Below are 16,832 nucleotides of genomic sequence, written 5' to 3'. Positions count from 1 at the left end.
AATAGTCGTTGCCTATTTATAAAATGGCCATTTAACCACATCCCCTTCCCCCCCAACTTTGTTTTAACCCAAACTTTTTATAATTACACTTTTTTCCTATTTTCAACTATAAATACCCCCTCATTCTTTCATTTTTCTTCACCAAATCATCAATCTCTCTCTAATTTTGTTTCTAAAATTGGTTACTTTGTTGTTGCAACTTGTGTGAAAAATTGTAAAGTTGGTGAATTGAAGTATTCAACGATAATTAATTTCAACAAGTTGTTCGTCAATTCGGTAAACTCGTTCTAACTCTTTAGTTTTAATATTATATTTTTGTTCATTTTATTTAATTACTTTATATAATTATAATTAAGACGGCATATTCCTTAAAATAAATATTTAGTAAAAATAAGAAAAAATCCAAGAGTGGTGAATCTAGTGGTCAATCTATTCCTCCTCTAATTCCCCGACCTCCCCTACCCAAACCCCATACCCGCCCTCCACATGTTTCTATTTTTGATAGTGATAATACTTTATTATAATTTATGGAGAGTCAATATGTGCATAATGTTGGAGGTGGTGAAAACTTAGATCATGATTATATGAATTCTCTTTATGGTAATCCAACTATTGATGAAGAAAACGAGCAGGAAATAGAATTAGATGAAACGCAACCGGATGATGGTACACCCACTAGTCATGTTGCTCAAGTTAACCCAACTAATCCAAATGATGCCCCGGTTGACCCTCCTATTACTACCCCTACTTTTTCTAGACAACCTTCTAAACGGGCCGAAACATCTCTTGTTTGGCCATTTTTATTCAAATAAGAGAAAAAATAAAGCTAGGTATAAAACTTGTGGCAAAGAGTTAGCTTTTAACTATGTTGATCGGAGGGAAGGGGAAGTTTGAGGAGACACATAATGATACACCATCAAGATAAAGCTAAATATTTTCAAATGAAAGCTGCGGCCGGGGGGAGGGGGGGCAAGTCCAACTAGTCAGCCTGACCCTAGTACCGGGTCAAATCAATTTTAACAGGGAATTAATACTATTACGGGTGGTATTTTATATTATGACCCAAGAAAAGATAGGGAAGAATTAGCAAAAATGGTTACTGTTATGTGCTTACCTTATAGTTTTTCTTCTAACCCTCACTTTGTGCATTATATTAGAAGAATTTTTAATCCTACTTATAAAGGATGGCTTCGCATGATCGTAAAGAGCAATATTTATAAATATAAACATGAATATGAATAATATTTGTGTTATTTATTTACTCATATTAATTGTCGTGTTACTATTACTACTGATATTGGTAGAAGTGGTAATGACTGCGATTATCTTACTGTTACAAGTTATTGGATTGATAAGGAGTGGATAATGCAAAATCACATTATTGCTTATAGAATAATTAATTCACGTCACATAGGACAGTTTATTTTTAGCACGGTTACGGATATTTGTAGATATTTTTGCATTAGTGATAAAATAATATCAATTTCAATGGATAATGCTACTAGTAACACTAATGTTGTAGCCTTGCTTACCACTACACTAAATCCTGCATTTAGTAATATTTTTCATGTTAGATGTATTTGTCATATTTTCCATTTAATTGTGGGTGATGGTATGAGAATTTTAAATATTGAAATTGAAAAGGTTAAAATGGCTCTTACTTGGCTTTTTTATTCAAACCGTAGAAGTAGACTTAGAGAATATTTTAAAAGATGCGATGAATTTGGCCTAAGAGAAAGAAAGGTTCCTAAACCTTGTCCAACTAGATGGAATTACATGTATGAAAGTTTAGTTGTTGCATATGATTATAAAACCCCATAAACTCAAGGTTTAATACTCATGTAAGTGATGGTAATGAGTACTTTATAAATGCGGATTGAGCTAATGTTAACGTGCTTGTAGATTTTTTTAGAAAGATTTCATGTTGCTACAAATGAATTTTCTGGGTAATATTATCCTACTATTTCGAGCTGTTTAGTTTATCTTGCAGATCTTACAAATTTGTTTGCTTATTTTTCAGAGGGTGGGGAAATTTATGAAGTAGCTATTGATTCCATGAGAAAGAAATTTAAAAATTTTCCCTATTCCCCCTATTTATGGTATTGCTGCCTTGTTAAATCCTACTATGGAATTAGGTGGTCCTCAATATTGGTATCGATCTATTTATAATGGTTTAGCACTTGCACCTGAGGAGTTGTCTCCACTTTCGGACGCACAAGCCTCAATTAAAATAAATGCTCTAACTATTTAAAGTGCTTATCAAATTGCATTAGATAATGCTAGACCAGATATTCCAACTCCTTCTTCTTCTAGTTCTCAATCATCTAAAGAACTACAGGAGTAAGATCAATTACTACTTGGACCGAGTTCAGGGGTTCTCAAGGTTGTACCACTAGTGATTGTTCACAACTAAATAAGCTTGAAGTTTATTTGTCACATGGACTTGAGGAATTGAATCCCGACGACTCATTTAATCTTTTGGAATGGTGGAAGGACAAAGAAAAATACTTTCTGGTCCTTTCAAGGATGGCCCAAGATATTTTAATCATTCAAGCTTCAACAGTGGCATCAGAGAGCGCTTTCAGTCAAGCAGGACTATAACTCGGTGATTATAGAGCGTCTATGAGGGAGAGCTTGGAAAAATCAGTACTTTTCAGAGATTGAATCCGTTCGGAACGAAGAAATTTTGGACTTACTGGATCACAACCAGAGATAAACGAAGCTTACGAAGAAATGCTAGCTGAACTTGCGGAGGATGCAGATTTGTCCGGAAGCGGTGATGAACAAGCTTCTTTTCCGCCACCACCAACGAAAATTCCTCCGAACCTTGATGGATTTATAAAATTTGTAAGAGATACCATGTAAAATTAATATGTAACTTGTATTTTGGCACATCTTGATTAGTTTCTTTTTCTTCTCAATGGTAGTATTCGCACCTTGGTTGTGCTCATTCCATTGGGGGGAGGGTGGGTGGAAGCTAAGAAAGATTGGGTCATGTTTTCTTAATGTTATAATAATAAAAATTATAACGCATTCTTTTGAATATCTTTTTACAATATTTTGTGTTTTAAATTTGAATTACAATTATATAATATAATTTACAAGAAAATGCCTTAGATAAAAAGTTTAAACAAATACATAGCCCCACAAATAAATAGGTCCACTTAGGCCCACATATATATATATATATATATATATATATATATATATAATTTACAAAAAATTACCTTAGATAAAAAAAAAATTAAAAAAATAGTCCAGGCCCACTTAGGCCCGTTTAGGACCGGGCCCAACCCACATAGCCCGGGACCATTAGTTCACGGTCCCGGTCCCGGTCTGGTTACACCCAAAAGCCCATTAAGCACGGGTCAGTTTAAGCCCGACCCACGAAGCCCGAGTCCGTTTAAGCCCGGCCGTGAGGCCCGTTTAGGACCGGGACCGAACTATTTGCCACCCTTACTTTACGCTATATTTTTTATAAATTTGCCTAAGTCTTCTCTACTGATCATGAGCACTCTGACTGTCGTAACTCTCTCCTGAGTAATTACCACAATATACTAGAAATATTCTCCCAAATTACGCTAGCTGGTCTGAAGTACAGCTCACTCAGATCGCACCAAGTTTTTTTTATCCCTAATCCCACCTTTAAACCATTCGTATTGATCCCTCATATACGTTAGGAGTGATGTTGTTCAACAACTACCTAAATATGGACTTTCTCCCGAGTAATGCACACTAAATAGGCATAGTCGGCCCTTCAATCAACAACAATAATAATATAATTGAACAAATAGAGAAAAATACTACGGCAAATCTATATTAACGTAACAAGAAAGTCATCCTCCAATATCTTCCATCAAAACCCTAGATTAGAAATGTAGCTACTCATACTCATAGTAACAATATCTAAAGTATTTTGCATAATTAAAATACAAAGTAAAGATGAAAGGATGTAGAAATTGATGATTCTAACTCCCCACGGGTTTTTCGCAAGCTCTTCTTGCCTCCGGTTGACAAAAGTCTTTCAAAGTGGCATTTTAGGTCTATTTATATGTGTAGGAAAAGACCTAAACGTGTAGGTCAAGTCCTAGTCAAACCAGGAGACGAAATAAGTCTTCAAAACTCGGAATGTGCACGCCCAGACCTGGCCTCGCGAGGCATAATGCCTGGTGGACCTCACCCCAGACCTGGTGTTGCCAGGCATAACGCCTGGTGGACCTTGCTTTAGGCCTAGCGTCGCCTTCTCTAATGCTTTCTTTAGGCCTGGCTTCGCCATCTTTATCCTTTTCACTGTTCTCGAGCACACTTCAATGTTTAGGTATCCCTTTTGCTCTACTTTCATCTCCAATGCACCTACACATAAAATAGACTCCATTACGCGCAAATAAAGTGTAATTTATCATTAAATCATATAAAATACAAGGTACATAATGTACGAAACTATGGAATTATAGCCACGCATCAATACCCTACACTTAAAAATTGCGTGTCCTCGAGCAATCAAACTACACTTATAGACACAACCTTTTTAAGCAATTTCCTTAACTCATTACACCAAGAATATTTAAAATAGTCTAAGCATCTGTCATGCCCTGAGCCCGGGGGCGAGACCGGCACCTAGTGCCTCATCTATCCTTGCGTACCACTTGCGACTAAGAGACTCTGAACATGTAATGTCATACTTTGGCTATGGGCCACATTACAAGATAATGTGCGATGCAAAATATAAAACTAAATGAAGACTAACCCTGACTAATGTCAACATAAAGCTAGGCCGGCAAGGCCGTCATAATTACTACAACTGACAGGCCAACAAAATATACGTACATGGCCTACATGCCCAACATACTGCACTAACCGACATGATATGTCTACAAGCCTCTAATGATAGATGTACTGTGATCAGAATAGGGCCCCAACCTACCCATAACCTGTCTACATATATACACAAGATATAAACCACACTGCTAGACTCAGCAGCTTCGAAAGAAGGGGAGCTTACCGATAAAATTGAACTCGGGAAACACCTACTGAGGAGGTCTACCCGTCTGTCTGTCTGCCTGCACGCATGAAATGCAGTGCCCCCAGAAAGGGACGTCAGTACGAAATAATATACCGAGTATGTAAGGCAATATACTGAAGCTGAAACTGAACTGATAATATAATAACTGAAAGCAACTGGGGATCAAAAATAATCTGAAGATATGCTCATCAGCTGATACTGACTCAACTCTCTCAATATAGTGAGTAAAATAGTTGTCCGACCCTATAAAGCTCGATATACATATATATCTGTTCTGCCGTAGTAAGCTCGCTCATAAGCGCTCGGCCATACTAGGCTCTGTATCTCGACCAACTGGGCTCGCTCATAGGCGCTCGGCCACAGCAGGCTCAGTATATAACTTACCATCTAATCAGAGGTTGCTCAATAGGGGCCTGCCATCGATTATAGCTCGATGGTAATCAAAATACTTTTAATACTATATATATGTAAAATCTCTACTCTCTTGACTGGAAGAAAAAATACTCAATTGAATATGAAGTCCCAATAAGGAGAATATTGTAACTTACAAAACTAAGAAAATATATATAATTTGCGAGACTAGCAAAATATATTTAAATTTCGGGATATGAATTTTTCTTTATGCTTCGTTATCAAACTTGTGTAATGACGCAATCATGCTAAAATGAAGAAGAAACTTAGCCTTAACATACAGAGTTAAAAATGAGAGCTCACCTGATGACCTACTGGCCTGAGAGTTAATACCCTCGAGTCATATTTTCAGTTTGAAATAGCTGGGGGTGTTTAGACTTCATTTCTTCCATTGCTTCCCATGTCATCTCTTCCACCTTCTTACTTCTCCATAAAACCTTCACGGATGCTATATCCTTATTTTGTAGCTTGTGGATTTGTCGGTCTAGGATGACAACTAGAATTTCCTTGTATGACAAGTCCTTTGTAATCTGTACATCATCTGCGGGCACCACTTGGGTAGGATCGCCAATGCATTTTTGTAACATAGATACGTGAAAAACCGAATGAACAGACTCCAATTTCGAGGGCAATTCTAACTCATAAGCTACTTGGCCCACTCTCTGAATGATCCTATAAGGCCCAATATACCGTGGGTTAAGCTTGCCTTTGTTGCCAAACCTTATCACACCTTTCATAGGTGACACCTTTAAGAATATCCAGCCGTTAACCCCAAACTCTAAATCTCATCACCGCACGTCATAATATGACTTCTGATGACTCTGAGCTGTCAATAGTCGCTCCCAAATAAGCCTCACGTTTTCTATGGCATGCTGAACTAGGTCTGGCCTATGTAACCCATATTCTCCAACATCAAACCACCCTATGGGAGATCTGCACCTGCGCCCATACAAAGCCTCGTACGGAGCCATCTGGATACTAGAGTGGTAACTGTTATTATATGAAAACTTGATAAGATGTAGATGCTCATCCCAACTTCTTTTAAAATCCAGCACATTTGCTCACAATATATCCTCGAGCGTCTAAATCGTGCGCTCGGCTTGTCCATCTATTTGTGGATGAAAAGCTGTGCTGAGATTCACCTGAGTTCCTAGACCTTTCTAAAATGACCTCCAAAAATGTGCTGTAAACTGGGCCCCATGGTCAGATATAATAGATATCGGTACTCCGTGTTGTCGCATATCTCTTTAATATATAATTTTGCATAATCTTCTGCTGTATATGTAGATTTGACCTGAAAAAAATGAGCTGATTTCGTGAGCCTGTCGACTATCACCCATATGGAATCAAACTTACGATGGGAACAAGGTAAACCTACGATAAAGTCCATGTTTATCGCCTCCCATTTCCATGTTAGGATCTCTATAGTCTGCATTAGCCCTTCGGGCTTCTGGTGCTCTATTTTCACATGCTGGCAACTAGGGCATTGAGCGACATACTCAGCAATGTTCTTCTTCATATCATTCCACCAATACACATCCTTAATGTCATGATACATCTTTGTCGACCCAGGGTGAATGGAATACCATGAATAATGTGCCTCTAACATAATCCTGTCTTATAGCCCTGCTACATTTGGAACACACAAACGACCCCTGTATCTGAGAACCCCATCTCCTTTGAGTTCTAACAACGACTTCTTCTGTTGTGGAACCCGCTCTCTCAACTTGACTAACTCTGGATCCTTGTACTACCTCTCCTTTACTTCAGCTATGAGAGATGATTTTGCAGTATTTTGGAGTACAACTCCTCCATTGACAGAGTCTACTAATCGAACCCCCAAACAAGCCAATTGATGAATCTCTCTGGTTAATTGTCTTTTTTCGGCCTCTACATGTGCTAAACTGCCCATAGATCGGCGACTTAAGGCATCTACTACAACATTAGCTTTCCCTGGATGGTAGATAATGTTAACATCGAGTCTTTTAATAACTCAAGCCACCACCTCTGTCGCAAATTCAACTCTTTTTGCTTGAAGATATATTGCAGACTTTTATGATCATGCACACCATATAAATAATGCTGCCATATCTTAAGTTCATGGACAACTGCAGCTAACTCGAGGTCGTGGGTCGGATAATTCCGTTCATGCTTCCTTAACTGCCTTGAAGCATATGCAATTACTTTCCCATGTTGCATTAGGACACATCCTCACCCGACACCTGAGGCATCACAATACATGGCATAACCATCTGGACCTTCTGGAAGTGCTAGAATTGGCGCTGAAGTCAACCTGTTTTTAAGCTCTTGGAAACTAAGCTCACAGGACTGTCCACTGAAACTTAGTCGCTTTCTGCGTCAGCTTTGTTAATGGTGCTGAAAGAGAAGAAAAACCCTCTACAAACCTCTGGTAATATCCTGCTAAGCCTAGAAAGCTACGAATCTCTGTCGGAGTGGTAGGTCTAGGCCAGGACTTCACAACCTCAATCTTCTGAGTGTCTACCTTTATACCTCCGTCGGATACAATATGCCTCAAGAATGCTACGGACTTTAACCAGAACTCACACTTAGAAAACTTAGCATACAATTTATTATTGTGGAGGGTTTGGAGTACTGCTCGCAGGTGATCCACATGCTCATCCTCTGAACGTGAATAAACCAGAATATCATCAATAAAGACTATCACGAACAGATCCAAATATGGTAGGAATAGTCTATTCATTGAGTCCATAAATATGGCAGGTGCATTCGTTAACCCGAGACATAACAAGGAACTCAAAGTGGCCATATCGGGTCCTAAAGGTTGTCTTGGGAATATCTTTCTCTCGAACTCTGACCTGGTGGTACCCCGATCTCAAATCTATCTTTGAAAAACATCTAGCTCCATGCAACTGATCAAACAAGTCGTCTATCCTTGGAAGCGAGTACTTATTCTTAATAGTTACCTTGTTCAGTTGCCTATAGGCGATACACATCCTTAGCGAGCCGTCTTTCTTCCATACAAACAATACCGGTACACCCCAAGGTGAGGTATTGGGTCTGATGAAACCTTTCTCCAGTAAATTTTTTAACTGCTCCTTTAACTTCTTTAATTCGGCAGGTGCCATTCTATACGAAGGGATGGATATTGTTTGAGTTCCTAGAAGCAAATCGATGCCAAAATCAATCTCTTGCTCTGGAGGAATACTTGGAAGTTCATCTGGAAATACATCCGCGTACTCCTTTACTACTGGAATAGACTGAGGTGTAGGTATCTCAGCATCTGCATCTTTAACTAGCACAATATGATAAATGTACCCTTTTGTGATCATTTTCCTCGCCTTCAGATAGGAAATAAACCTGCCTCTGGGTGTCGTTGTATTACCTTCCCATTCAAGGACTGGATTACCCGGAAAATAAAATCTAGTTGTCTTTGCTCGACAATCAACTGTGGCATAACAAGCTGTCAACCAGTCCATGCCCAAGATAGCATCGAAATCCAACATCTCTAGTTCAACTAGGTCGGCTGAGTTTTGACGACCACAAACTGATATCGTACAACCTCGGTAAACGCGTCTAGAGATAATTGATTCTCCGACCGGTGTAGTTACCACAAAAGGATCACTTAGTATTTCAGGTACTATACCAAATTTCCTCGCGACAAATGGGGTAATACATGATAAAGTAAATCCTGGGTCTATCAAGGCATAAACATCATGAGAACAAATGGTTAACATACCTATTATAACGTCTAGTGAGGATTCTTAGTCCTGTCGACCTGCTAGCACATAGATACAATTCTGGTTACCACCTAAACTAGACCCTCTACCTCTGCCTCGATCTCTACCAGTCGAAGACTGAGACTCGCGCCCTAAAGGATGCACTGACATAGCTGATCGTGTTGCTGAATTCGCTGGTTACGCCATACCCCCAGAATTTCTATTTGGGATTCTCGCATCATATGCCCTGGACGTCCACATGTATAACACGCATCGAAACTGGCTCAGCATTGGCCCAAGTGTCCTCGACCGTAGATGGCACACCGTGGTGGAAACAGACCTATCTGCCTCAAACCTCATTGTCGCTGCAAACTTGACACCTAGGAGCTCTCACCTGGTTCTGACTGAGTATAGCAGTCATACCTGTAACCTGTAGCTGAGGTGGCGGAGGTATAGGTGTCCGTTCAAAGTACTGGGACCTGTAACTACCCTGAGACTGCTCCTGAGACCTGGCAAATCTCATTCTCTTACGTTGCCCTGACTCAGTCCTCTCGTACTCTGCTGTCGATGCCTACCCCTCTCTATATTCTGGGCAAATGCTTGAATCCGGGAGATATCCATACTATCCTGTAATGCAGCGGTGGCACATGCCTCAGTCAACTCTGGGGCCAACCCTGCTATAAATTTGTGGATCCTGTCTTGCATAGTAGCAACTATGGATGGTGCATATCTAGACAATAAATCAAAACGGAAACTATATTCTCGAACACTCATATTGCCCTGCTTGAGGGCTAGAAACTGATCGAGTCAGGCATTACGGATCTCTCGTGGTAAGTACTGGTCAAGTAAGGCATCTGAAAAATTCTCCTAAATAGTAAGAGGTGCATCACGTCCCCTAGACCTTTCTCATCCCTCATACCAAAGGATGGCTATATCTCAGAGTCGAAAAGCTGCTAACTCAACCGCCTCCTTCTCCGTGGTATGCATAACATCAAAGATCCTATAAAGGTGATCTATGAAATCCTGCGGGTCCTCCATCTGGTCTGTCCCCGTGAACTCTGGGGGATTCAAAGCAATAAACTCTCGGACCCTTGAACTCCCAGATCCCTCAGAAGGTCCTGCACTAGCAGATGCCCTAGACTATTGATGGGTAGCTACCAATTGTGCCAACAAATGCACCGCACTCCTCAAGTCCTAGTCTGATGGAAGCGGAGGGGGAACTGGATGTGCGATCTCCATAGTAATCTCCTCAGGTGGTGGAGGAGCCGGTAATTGCTGGGTAGGGGTCTCTCCCTGCGACTCCGATTGGGCCCTATCTGCTAGGGGTACCCTGCTAGTCCCCTCACCTACTGTTGTTTCTCTCCTCTGGCTAGCCGTAGTCTTCCTAGTTACCATCATCTGTGCATGCAAACGTCAACACATAAGTTTAACTCAAATTTCCTATAACTCAGTGCTACAACACGATTTAGATTTGAAAGAAGGGTAACCAACTCCTAAATGCCCTGTAGTCCCCTGCTTATATAATGTGGTGCACCACACATTTATAAACAAGACCCTACTAGACACGGCTTGTAGACTCCCTAGGACAGAACTGCTTTGATACCACTTTTGTCACGCCCCGAGCCCAGGGCGAGACTGGCACCTAGTGCCTTATCTATCCTTGCGTACCACTTGCAACTAAGAGACTCTAAACATGTAATGTCATACTTTGGCTACGGGCCACATTACATGATAATGTGCGATGCAAAATATAAAACTAAATGGAGACTAACACTGACTAATGTCAACATAAAGTTGGGCCGCAAGGCTGTCATAATTACTACAACTAACAGGCCAACAAAATATACGTACAAGGCCTACATGCCCAACATACTGCACTAACCGATAGAATATGCCTAAAGCCTCTACTGATAGATGTACTGTGATCGGAACAGGGCCCTGACCTATCCATAACCTATCTACATATATACACAAGATATACACCACACTGTTAGACTCGTCAACTCCGAAAGAAGGGGAGCTTACCGATAAAGTTGAACTCAGGCAACACCTATTGAGGAGGTCTACCCGTATGTCTGTCTGAACCTGCACGCATGAAATACAGCGCCCCCAGAAAGGGACGTCCAGTGGTGTACACAAGATTTTTCATAAGTTGTGTCATTATTTCTAGTAAAAGGGCCGTAACAGTCAAAAAATATTTTGTGGAGCCAAGGGAGTACGAACCCAAGACCTCTCACATAATACTTAAAGCTAACAACCACTAGATTACTGAGATGTTTTGTTACAAGTGGTGTCACTTTTAATAGTTTTATCTTGTATTTCTGTTTTACTTATTATTTATATATATATAAATAGTAAACAAATTCAACGAAGCGGTGTCCTATGACACCGCTTGCCACCATGTAAATCCGCCCCTGGGGACGTCAGTACGAAATAATGTATCGAGTATGTAAGGCAATATACTGAAGCTAAAACTGAACTGATAATATAATAACTGAAAGCAATTGGGGATCAAAGATAATCTGAAGATATGTTCATCAGCTGATACTGACTCAACTCTCCCAATATAGTGAGTAAAATAGTTGTCCAACCCTATAAGGCTCGGTATACATATATATCTGTTATGTCGTAGTAGGCTCGCTCATAAGCGTTCGGCCATACTAGGCTCTGTATCTCAACCAACTGGTCTCGCTCATAGGCGCTTGGTCACAGTAGGCTCAGTATATAACTTACAATCTGATTAGAGGTTGCTAATAGGGGCCTGCCCATCGATTATAGCTCGATTGTAATGAAAATACTTTTAATACTGTATATATATAAATTCTCCGCTCTTTTGACTGGAAGAAGAAAATACTCAATTGAATATGAAGTCCCAATAAGGAGAATATTGTAACTTACAAAATTAGGAAAATATACGTAAATTTCGGGATATAAATTTTTCTTTATGCTTCGTTATCAAACTTGTGTAATGATGCGATCATGCTAAAATAAAGAAAAAGCTTAGCCTTAACATACCTGGAGTAGGAAAAATCCGTATGATATCCTTGGAAAAAGTTACACCGTACTCCCTTAGAACCGCAAGATTTTACGTTGCTAAAATTCTAAAAATCTTCGTTACTTCATGATAGAAATCTAATTTTGCCCCTAAGTTAATGCCTTTTTGAGAAGGAATCACGGTTTTTGGTCTTGGATGAAACTTTGAAAGTGTTTTTGCAAGATCCTAGCGTTCTGTCTTCTTGAAACCTTTTTGAAAATCAAGTTGTATGGTGTATTTTATTCTTTAATTGAAAGACTTTGATTAGGCAAAGTCTTGGAATGACACCTTATCAAGGAATGATATTAGTCATTCCTTCAAACATGGCTAGCTACCACGTGGGGTTGGGATGAGATATTTAATCCTTATTCACTTATTAGTTAACTGGGTAATGTTCGGTTACCCGTAATTAATCAATTACCTGCATAATTTAAAAATTTCCCCAAATTATTTAAAATTCTACTTATTTTTAATATACTTTATACCTTATACTACCGTGGTCATATGGTACCTTGCATGGTACTAGTTTATAATTATTGGGTATTATTACTTTATCCGTATTTTATCCCAAATTGGCCATTTTCAACAAAACTTGCTTTCTCTAATTTGTGCATCCTTTATCCTTCACGACACTTATTTATCGCTTGTTATAGATAGCATAAATACATTAACGTCAAGATGACCTCACCTCCGAGTCTACGTCAATTAACTGAAGATGAAATTTTAACGTACGAAAAACGCGAGATGTAACAACATCAAGGTGTAACATCCTCGCCTTAAGATTTGACTCACAAATACCATGAATTATTTACCATTCACTTACTCGAACATGGAGATCAACAACAATACCTTTCCTTTATGAATCATGTGCCATCACCCAATCAAAGAGCTTAGTTCCACACACAATGAATTTAAGAACGTAGGAACTCAAGATACGAAAAATTCACTCGCTCTCAGAAATAACCTTCATATGCCACAAATGATGCACCATAGGCTTGCCCATAGTGTAATACTCTACTAATTGAGTTAATTCAGTCTAAGATCAAGTAGGACTTTCATTGGTTATAATGTCGGCTGTGGGTCGGGTAGGATACATTTGGATATGAGTGACTACACCTCCCTTAAGCACTTTAATATATATACTTTAACATTCAAGCCCATACTTATGTTAAATCAAAACTCTACCTTAACTTCACTCTATATTACCCCCCTACTTCTTTAAGCACCAATATATCACCAGCCACTACCATCAAGAATTATTGTTCATACAATATGACTATTTTTTTTCTTCTTTCTCATCTTTTTTTTCTTCTTTCAAACGGTGCACCTTTCTCCTTGTTTCAATTGTTCCACTTAAAAGCCAACCCACCACCTCACACTTTAACTTTTTCATAATTCATCACAATTCAAGTGCTCATGAGAGGTGACAAGGTTCAAATATATGATCGATTCAAATAAAGGGGTACGGCTTGTAATGTGGTTACCAAAGAAATAGGATTATAAGCTCAAAGGGTTTAACTACGATACATAACATTTAGGTGGGTACTCTATATATATCTGGCTTAACAAAGAAACGTCTATATAACTTCTCATACTGAACAAAACTATTATTTTGCTTTGCACACACAAGGCAAGTTCTAGACAATTAAATGCAATGCACAAAATACATACAAACCTCACACAGACATGGCACATAACTCATTCAGGATTGGTTTTTTTCACGACACTCCAGTCAAAGTAGTTAAGCAAATTCAAGAATCTACGATTTAAGGTACTTATACTAGAGCAAAAAACTGAGCCTAAGCGTCACAACCAGAGTACTAACTATTCTCAAGGCATCACAAAGCTAAGAGATATTGCTGCGATTAAATGCATAGCCCCGTGGTTCCTACTCCTAAAAATTAAAACTAACTACATCCGGTTCAACTAAAAATCCTTGGAAAAGAACCGCGGCCCAAAGAAAAACCAGGGGGAATTACTACACTACCCAAAAAAAATCTTTTTGGTATTTTTCATTAAACTTACTTCCCTCAAGAAAACTGTCTAGGAGATCCATCGTTGGGAAGAGTCCAATTTTGTTTTTTATATTTTCTGACTAAAAAACAAATAACAAAAAAACCCCAAAATGAAAACAAATTCTTAAAAGAAATAACTAAAACAATTAGCTAACGAAAACGACACTTACTAAAACAACAAAAACAACTAACAACTACTAATTTCTACAAGTCCCCACCCCACACTTAGATCATGCATTGTCCTCAGTGCATGCGCAAATTGACAAAACAAGAAAAAGGATTAGGGTGCAAGGAACTCCCTGATCAAGTTGTGTCCTCATCCTATGATGCTCTCCACTCTTCATCATGTTCTTCCTCCTCATCATCAACATCGTCCTCATCATCAACATCGTCCTCATCATCTGACTGCTCTAGCTCGGCCTCAAACTGCTTAGGTGTGTTGATATCCTTATCATCGGGGAGTCTGTATCCATCACCTATTCCAACCAGCTGTTGGGCATGAGCGATTAGCGGGTACCGCTGCTCCAATAAAGTCTTCTCCTCATATGTGGTCGGCCGGCCCCCTATCCTCAGCTGCAAATCCATCATCCCATAGAGATGGAACATAAAACTATCATCACGAGCATTGCGCTCAGCACCTGTCAATGATGGCATGGCAATCTCTTCTTTCACCCGGAGACTAGTGATGTCCATTTGTCGGAGGGGCTGATCGATAGTGTGGTCAAACTCGGGCTCCTCCTCAACCTCCTCGTGTCTTAAGAACTGAGTCAAACAATTGGAAAATGGCATTCAATCAATTTTCTTACTCATTCTGACTTATGACATCTGGTAGCGGATCAGATGACCCACATTCACCCTTTGACCCGTCATGAGGAAGTAGAGCATACAGGTCCTCTCACAGCTAATGAGTGTGTCATGATTGCACAGTAGGAGCAGTGCATTTATCAGTTTAAGCCACACTTGAGCCTCTGCCTCCATCTTATTCTTGGGGAATCTCTTGTGCCGATTTGTTTTCTTATCCTAGACCCATGCCACCGTAGAGTCGACACTACAGAGCATGTGTCTCAACTATCTATATGTAGGCCGGCAAATTAAGTGGTCCAATGGCTCCATAGGAACAATCTGGCTCACCTAAAAAGTTACATATGGCCATGGCTGAAAAATCTATCAAACGTCCACGAATCAGCACCAGATGTTCAATATCTTGGGGATAAAACTCTGCATAGAATTCCCGTACTAGATTGAGATTAATATCCCCTGTGTTCTTGAATACATAGCTCAACCCCAAATCCTGGATGCCCCTCCAAATTGCCTGATACTTTGCTTTCAGGCTGCGTTTCTGGATAACTGCTTCCGGGTGTACATGTTTAGGCCTACAACGCTTGTACCAATCCTTAGTTTGCGGGGTATGCTATTGATGCCAAACTCCCATTGACCTTGGGGTTTTAGACGCATGGCTGCTAGAGCTGCCACAACTTGTGCTCCACTTAGACTGGAGGTAGCTTCTCCCCTTTTTCTCTTCTTTGGGGGAGGTGCGGAGGTCGCCTTTGCTTTAGCCGGAGCAGTGGAAGTGGCCTTTCCTATTTCATACCTTCATCCAACTCGAAATTGAGAAAGAAAGAAGATAAAATTCATACCTTAGATGTTGTAAGATGTAGGTTTAGCCTTTGAACTGTTGTTTCTAGTGAGTGGAAGAGGACAAACTCGCTTGACTTCAATGGGTTTGGGATGGGAAGGGATGGCAGTGTATGTGTGTGAGTGTTTTGTGAGGAGTGTTGTGTGAGGAGTGAAGTGATTTAGGTTAGGGTTTTATTTTATGGTAGTGTGGGCGTTTATGTTAGAGTCCAAGAAGGGAGGGGTTAAAATAAATAAGGAAAAAAATTAAAATAAGCTGAAGAAAAAACTTACCTGGCGACGCCTGCCTAAGTACTTGGCCTCAACCCATGCGGTAACAGGCTTAGCGCCTGGTGTACCTGGCCTTACCCCAGGCGACACCAACTCCATCACCAGCTTTCCTTCATGTGATGCTGAAAACTCTGCTCGACTTGCATAAAATCACCTACAACTTGTTAGTACCTAAAAACAAAAAGAAAAAAAATTCGAACTACATTAAAAATCAACTACGAATTGGGTTGCCTCCCAACGAGTGCCTTAGTTAACATCGTGGCATGATGAATATAATAGTCCAATGGGTTGCCTCCCATGAAGTGCCTGATTTAACATCACGGCATGGTGCAGGTAAGCGCATTTAAAGTATGCTCAACATCGGTGGCTCGAGCAAATGAGTCACCGTCACTACTTTTGCATCATCCATGCCCAAATAATGTTTTAACTTGTGCCTATTGACTCTGAATGTGCGAGGAGTCATTTTCTGCAGCAATCTCTATGGCACCAGTGGGGTGAATCTCTACCACACGAAATGGTCCTGATCATCTTGACTTTAATTTGCCCGGAAATAACCTCAATCTTGAATTGTATAGCACTACCCTATCTCCGGGTTTAAAACTCCACTCAAGAATATTTTTTTCATGTATCATTTTTATTCTCTCCTTGTATAATCTTATGCTCTCAAAAGCGTGGTATCGAAACTCATCAAGCTCGTGCAACTCTGTGACTCTACTTGTACCCGCAAATTCTATATCGAGATTCAG

The 16,832-nt window shown here is 39.8% G+C and overlaps 1 protein-coding gene across 1 annotated transcript; it reads right to left on the bottom strand.

Annotated features, from left to right (window-relative positions):
• Positions 1-2,723: 2,723 nt before the first annotated feature.
• On the bottom strand, positions 2,724-9,655 carry LOC138877632 (uncharacterized). Its single transcript, XM_070157257.1, has 6 exons — positions 9,556-9,655; positions 8,272-9,110; positions 7,840-7,982; positions 7,657-7,727; positions 4,188-4,353; positions 2,724-2,826 (listed from the first exon to the last, which is right to left on the bottom strand). The coding sequence occupies exons 1-6, from the start codon at positions 9,653-9,655 to the stop codon at positions 2,724-2,726; spliced, it is 1,422 nt and encodes a 473-aa protein (XP_070013358.1).
• Between the last annotated feature and the right edge of the window lie 7,177 nt (positions 9,656-16,832).

The sequence above is a fragment of the Nicotiana sylvestris genome, chromosome 9 (genome assembly GCF_000393655.2).
Source record: "Nicotiana sylvestris chromosome 9, ASM39365v2, whole genome shotgun sequence".
Taxonomy (NCBI): domain Eukaryota; kingdom Viridiplantae; phylum Streptophyta; class Magnoliopsida; order Solanales; family Solanaceae; genus Nicotiana; species Nicotiana sylvestris.
The sequence above is the reverse complement of the archived record's forward strand: the minus strand, read 5'-3'. Positions and strand labels throughout refer to the sequence as shown.

Bases quoted from the DNA above. Each gene is read 5' to 3' on its own strand.
- LOC138877632 (XM_070157257.1), bottom strand. From the start codon at position 9,655: ATGAGATTTGCCAGGTCTCAGGAGCAGTCTCAGGGTAGTTACAGGTCC. The intron at 4,354-7,656 runs GTGTCGGGTGAG...TTTTATGTGTAG, and splicing joins CATGTATTGTGATGCCTCAG to GTGCATTGGAGATGAAAGTA. The intron at 2,827-4,187 runs GTCTGGGGTGAG...AAATCCATCAAG, and splicing joins GTTATGCCTGGCAACACCAG to GTTCGGAGGAATTTTCGTTG.